The following is a 6,422-nucleotide window of genomic DNA, read 5'->3' on the forward strand; positions in this document are numbered from 1 at the left end:
GTCCACCTGGGGAGGTCATGGGTTGCCAAGGTGGGAACCATTCATGAGGATACATCAGACGGAACAGCCCACGGAGGGGGTGTTACCACGTCTGGAGCACTAGGTCCGGTTAGAGCTATGTGGGAATAACTCAACTGTTCCCCGGCCTAAAGGGGCAGGGCTGCTCTGCCCAGCCTGTCCCCTGGAAGGGTGCTTAGTGATGAATGGAATGCCTGTTCTTTACCCGAAGGGAAAGAAGTGAGGCTGGATCGCCACTGCTCCCCCCGAAGGGGGAAGGGCTTCCGCAGGCATACGCCCAACGGCTGCCGGTCCTACCTTTTGCCCTGCAGGACGCGGGCTGACACCGGTTCAACGCAGAGGTTGTAGAACCTCGCGAAGGTATTGGGCATAGCCCAACCCGCAGCTCTGCAGATGTCTGCCAGAGAGGCGCCCTGAGCCAGTGCCCACGAGGAGGCGACACCCCGACACCATCTTCTAAAACCCTGCGTGCGGTCCAAGTAGAGGCACAGAGCGCGTACTGGACACAACACGGAAGGGGTTGGGTCTTCCTCCCCGGTGGGGAGCGCCTGCAAGTTCACCACCTGGTCCCGGAAGGGAGTGGTGGGAACCTTGGGCACGTAGCCGGGCCGTGGTCTCAGGATAACGTGAGAGTCTCCAGGCCCGAATTCTAGGCAACCCGAGGACACAGAGAAAGCTTGTAGGTCCCCTACCCTCTTGAAGGAGGCGAGCGCTACCAGGAGGGCCGTCTTTATCGACAGGCGAGAAAGATCGGCCTCCCCTAGGGGCTCCAAGATACCTGGGTACCTGGGGCTTGGAGCCGCGCTCAGACCCCAGGTACCACGTATCCAACCGCGAGCGCTGGGGTAAAGGCGGTGCTGTGCACTGCAGCCCAATGCTCGCGGCGGCCCGGAAGAGCATGGTTGACATCTCAACGTCCGCATCTTCCTGGGCTCGTCCCCCCGGGGGAGGGAGCTCCGAGGAATCGTCGGGGTCGGATGCCAAGAGGTCGCCCTCCGATGCTGTGATCGACATCTCATCTTCATCACGCACTCCCGAGTACGTTGCGGAGGAACAAGACGGGGTAGGACCGTCTCTTAAGGAATGGTCAGACAAGCGAGACGGGGCGTGAACGGTCCGTGAGGCTGTGGCTGGCGGTCTAACGTTCACGGTGATCCCCATATCACCCCCGGTGTTAACTGAAACAGGCGGCTGGGCCGTAGTCACTGCCGTCACGGATCGGGTAACAGAAGAGGTGGTGGCTTTACCCATAAAGAATACAGCCACCCGTGACCGCAACGTCTGGATAGGCATCTTCCCGCAGTGCGGGCAAGATGTATCCACGAAGGCTGCCTCAGCGTGCTGGAGACCCAAACACGTGAGAAAGACATAGTGTCCATCCCCTTCCTCAATGAGCGCGTCGCACCCAAGAGAACAGCGGGACATGCCACGCTGGAGAAATTTGCTCTTTTAGAAAAAGAAAATATTGCTCGGAAACTTCTGGAACTGCCGAGACGCCCAGGGGAAAGTCGCTGCAGGAAGGGACCGTCCGCTGCACCACGTCGTAGATTCCAGCAGGATACCAGCGAAGAACTGGAAGACCAGCGAAGATCTGGAGCTGCTCATCAGATGCGTAGGCTCTGAAGAACAAAAGGTGAATGAATGAGCACGCCGGCTTCCCTCTTATACCCGGACATCCGGGGAGGAGCCCGGCATGCAAATTTCATTCGCCAATTTTCATTGGCCTTTTCTAAATACTCAGAAGATGATAGGTTCTCAAGACAAACCCCATTCTGTCGGTTCGACACAACGTCGAGAGACCGACAGAAAGGGAAGCCATATTCAGGACGTTATATACGTTCATTTATCAGTAATGCTGTTGTTTGTGAAGCGTTGTCAGTGACTTTAGTTCATCGATCGCCAGGACTTTTCTCTATTTTATTTCAGGTCGCATGTCTAGCGACGGCTTCTGTCGGTACCTGATGTCAGATGAGAATGCGCCGGTGTTTCTGGACCGCTTGGATATGTGTCAGGAGATGGATCATCCTGTGGCTCATTATCTCATCAGCTCTTCACACAACACTTATCTGAACGGACGACAGTTCGGCGGCAAATCTTCTGTTGAGATGTACCGACAGGTGTTGCTATCCGGCTGCAGGTGTGTGTTTATCTGACACACACAAACATTAACATAAACACTCTTGTGTGGTTAGGATTCACAGCTGGCGTGTGTGTGTGTGTGTGTGTGTGTGTGTGTGTGCGTGTGTGTGTGTGTGTGTGTGTGTGTGTGTGTGTGCGTGTGCGTGTGCGCGTGCGTGTGTGTGTGTGCGCGTGCGTGTTTCAGGTGCATTGAGTTGGACTGCTGGGATGGTAAAGGTGAAGATCAGGAGCCAATCATAACTCACGGAAAGGCCATGTGCACTGATATTCTGTTTAAGGTGGGAATGAATGAGGTTTAATCACTCATTATACTGTGCTCATCTTTTTGAGACATTTTAATATTACTTTTTTTGTTGCAAAAGGTCTGAAATGTCTGTATTACAACAGAAGTTTCATTGATTTCAGTCCGAGGACTGATCATCATTCATCTCTCTCCATGTCCGTCAAGAACAACAATAAAGATTTTTAGGGTTTAAGTGTTGGTATAGACGACTTCTTTGTTTTGATGCGATCATAAATATCATGTTTAGAATGTGTCCACCGATCAGTGATGTTACTTCATTTTTTTATCTCTTTGTTTTGTTGAAAAGGATGTAATTCAAGCCATTAAAGAGACAGCGTTTGCGACCTCTGAATATCCCGTCATTCTCTCCTTTGAGAACCACTGCAGGTAAACCCATGAAAAGCATGTAGATTGACAAGAGGCGATGATGTGTTCTTGATGTGTGTTTGTGTGTTTCAGTAAAACGCAGCAGTATAAGATGGCCAAGTATTGCGAGGAGATCTTTGGCGATCTGTTACTCAAGCAGCCGCTGGAGGGTTTTCCAGTACGTGATCTCTTCTGTTCCCTCGCACACATCCTCAGAAACACACAACCGGAGAGCCAATGTAGTCTACTGAGAGCACACTATTCTGATTCTGTCAGTCTGTGTCTGTTGGCTTTATGAACGTTGTTTGTGTGTAGTTAGATGCTGGACAGCCGTTACCGTCCCCGAACGACCTCAAGCACAAAATCCTCATCAAAAACAAGCGCTTAAAACCTGAAGTAGAGCAAAGTGGGTGGATCACTGACTGTTGGTTTCTGTTAGATTTTTATTGTTGTTGAATTTGGAGAGCTGGCTTCAATGTGAATGTAGTCAAAGATTTGTGTGTTGTGTGTTCACAGAGCAGCTGGAGTCCTTTAAGAAGCACATGGAAGCTGGTGAGATGAGCATACAGGCCGGAGAAGATGACAATGATGAAGACCTGGAGAGCGGTACAACCTGCTGCATTAACTGATGACCTCAAAAGTCAATAGATAGCACTGTTATTTCATAGTGGGGTGAACACGCAGATGTAACGAGACCTGTTTGACGTTCCACATAGACCCTATTGATCTACAAATTAGGCAATGTCATTTGATTTCGTCCAGTTGGCCTCTTTCCGCATAAATAACCAATCGATCTGTCGTTCCCTGAACCAATGAGCTTTCATTATCACACTGAAGCAAGCCTGCCAGTGATTGTAGATTATTACAGAGAGGCAGAAATATCAACTGAATCCCAATTACTGCGGCGCTGAAAGCTCACACGTGTTTGTCACGTTTGTGTGTCAGCACCATAAACATTTGTGACAGTGAAGGGATGAAGGATAGGTCACAAGAGCTGAAGATCTGTCCGTCTGTGTGTCTGCAGCAGTGGATGGTAAAGAGTTCAACTCTGAGCTGAAGACCAGTAACAATCTGTCCATGTCAGAAGATCCCAGCGAGCAGAAGACTCAGGACAGTCTCAAGAAGAAGGTGAGTCGCAGGAAGCCGTCGGATGCGCTGTAGTTTCTGCTCTTGACTTCATGTCCTTCTTCTAGATTCTTGAAGATGATGTGACAGAAATATCAGAAGTTACAGATGTGACGGATGTTTCTGAAGTGTCTGATCTTGATAACAAAAAGAAGGTCTGATCATCATTCTGGTGTTTTATTGACATGGAAACCCTTTTCGGCGGAGATCACTCAGTCTTGTGTTTTGTCTTCAGGGAGGAGAATCAGCAGAAGACGCAGATGCAGAACAGCAACTGATCGCCTCATATAAGTATGAAGGAGCTACAACTAACATCCACCCGTATCTGTCTGCCATGGTGAACTACGCCCAGCCCGTGAAGTTTCAAGGATTTGAGGTCGCAGAGGGTCAGTTGGAAACATTACATTCCAAGTTCTGATTGGATGAGCTGCATCTTAGCATCACACACCTACGACTGCACATTTCACATCATTTCATAAGTTGGTTAGTTTCTTAACGACCACAAACAATCTGCAGTTAAACTAGTGATGTGTTTTACATCATTCATTTATTCTCTCATCCAATCACAAAGCATCAAACACTGTAAATGTCCTTCACTGCATTCATGTTTCACCTCCTGTCCTTCTCCTTGATAGAGCAGAAAGTAGTTTAGTGTTCATTTATTCATTCCGAGATAAATCAAATATATATATACTGTATAGATATATATATACAGAACAAGTCTAAAGTTTGGAAATGTTTCTCGTGACCTTAAAAATCTGCTGTATGCTTAAATGTTTACAATTATTTCATATACATACAACATATCAATTTCTTTCATTAGAAAACAACAATTCTATTTTTTTAAATGGCAACTTAAAGATGCTAGAATATAACATAGTTTTGATTTATTTTAGATGATTTAGTCACAACAGTTACAAGTGTTTTGATGAGTTTACTGTTATTTTAAAAGGTGGAAAAATCTAAATAAAGAAAGAGTTTCCAAACATTTGACTGATGGTACAGAATTTATAGTCAAAGATATAAAGTGTGTGTGTGTGCGTACGTGCGTGTGGGGCTTTTTTATATTCCGGTGGGGACCTAAACCTGAACGCACACCAACAGATGGGGACTCGTGGGCAAAAAAGCTTATAAATTGTACAGAACAATATTTTTTGAAAATCTAAAAATGCAAAAAGTGTTCTATGATCTTTAGGTTTAGGGGGTAAAATATACAGTTTGTAAAAATTATTACGCCTATGGACTGTCCCCACGGAGATAATAAACCAGACGTGTGTGTGTGTGTGTGTGTGTGTGTGCGTGTGTGTGCGCGGTGTACATGCATGTGTGTGCGTGGTGTACGTGCGTGTGTGTATGAGAACAGTGTATATACAGCAGAATGTAAAATGTTTGATGTGTGAAGTTTGTTTTGTGTTTAGAGAGAAACATTCATCACAACATGTCCTCGTTCAATGAGTCTGTTGGTTTGGGCTATCTGAAGACAAACGCCATCGAGTTTGTGAAGTATCCTTTCACATGTGTTGTGATGTTTGAAGTGACATGTGAACATTCTTGTGAAGTTTGTCGAAGGACTTCAGTCATGTGAGTTTATTTTGAGCACCTGTCATTTTTACAACAACTAAAACTGAAATGACAGAAATCATCTTCAGCAGCTGTTGGATTTTTAAAATATATTTAATAAAGTTTGACCAGTAGATGGCGGTTTAAGCGCAGTTTGTAATATGTGCAAAGATACAACAGAACGTTGTACGTAGGTTTCGAACATTGATAGCTGCTTTTACATCTTCACAAGACTAAGTGACATGAAGCACTTGATAACTCAAAAAAACGTACTGGTATTTAAATCATTGTAGAGGAAAGAAATGTTCTCTGAATTTAAATCTGAACCTGAAATAGAAACCTTATTAAACATTGAGCTCTACGTGAGCTAAAGAATCAAAAGAAGAGTTACATAGACAGATCGAGCCTAAAGTTCTTCTGTGAAACGCAAAAGTGGAGTTTGTAAAGAGATTGTGTGACAGCTCAAATGTGCACAAAAAGAAAAATAATTCCCTTCATTCATTTTAATGATAATACTGTGATAATAAAATGTGATACTTCACATTTGATTGTTTTTTTCTGGCTCCTCTCCTGCTGTTCTGAATTAAAAATAAACACTGCACTGTCCGTTTGATCCCTCAACCACATACATGAAGCTACAACAAGCGACAGATGAGCCGGATTTACCCCAAAGGAGGCCGTGTGGACTCCAGCAATTACATGCCTCAGATCTTCTGGAATGCCGGCTGCCAGATGGTTTCTCTCAACTTCCAGACTCCAGGTACAGCTTCAGCTCCGGGCTCTGACAGCCACAACTCCCCTCACCGATCTCTCCTCCCGCCCCGCCCGCACGGCCCCTGACAGCCACAACTCCCCTCGCACATCTCTCCCTCCGCCCCGCCAGCCCGGCCCCTGACAGCCATGACTCCCCTCACCGATCTCTCGCCCCGCC

At 46.4% G+C, this 6,422-nt stretch overlaps 1 protein-coding gene across 9 annotated transcripts in view; it reads left to right on the forward strand.

The window, feature by feature from the left end:
- Positions 1-6,422, forward strand: part of plcb4 (phospholipase C, beta 4) — a 60,064-nt gene that overhangs the window by 30,051 nt on the left and 23,591 nt on the right. For 8 of the 9 annotated variants that reach the window (XM_057352012.1, XM_057352017.1, XM_057352013.1 and 5 more), the window contains 11 exons: positions 1,945-2,155; positions 2,342-2,435; positions 2,748-2,827; positions 2,900-2,984; positions 3,122-3,212; positions 3,323-3,412; positions 3,831-3,934; positions 4,000-4,086; positions 4,167-4,317; positions 5,350-5,434; positions 6,127-6,251. In XM_057352012.1, coding sequence (XP_057207995.1) covers positions 1,945-2,155; positions 2,342-2,435; positions 2,748-2,827; positions 2,900-2,984; positions 3,122-3,212; positions 3,323-3,412; positions 3,831-3,934; positions 4,000-4,086; positions 4,167-4,317; positions 5,350-5,434; positions 6,127-6,251 — 1,203 coding nt within the window. The remainder of the gene's footprint in view (positions 1-1,944; positions 2,156-2,341; positions 2,436-2,747; positions 2,828-2,899; positions 2,985-3,121; positions 3,213-3,322; positions 3,413-3,830; positions 3,935-3,999; positions 4,087-4,166; positions 4,318-5,349; positions 5,435-6,126; positions 6,252-6,422) is intronic. The other variant, XM_057352019.1, reaches the window with a different exon arrangement.

Source organism: Triplophysa rosa, linkage group LG15 (assembly GCF_024868665.1).
Source record: "Triplophysa rosa linkage group LG15, Trosa_1v2, whole genome shotgun sequence".
Taxonomy (NCBI): Eukaryota; Metazoa; Chordata; class Actinopteri; order Cypriniformes; family Nemacheilidae; genus Triplophysa; species Triplophysa rosa.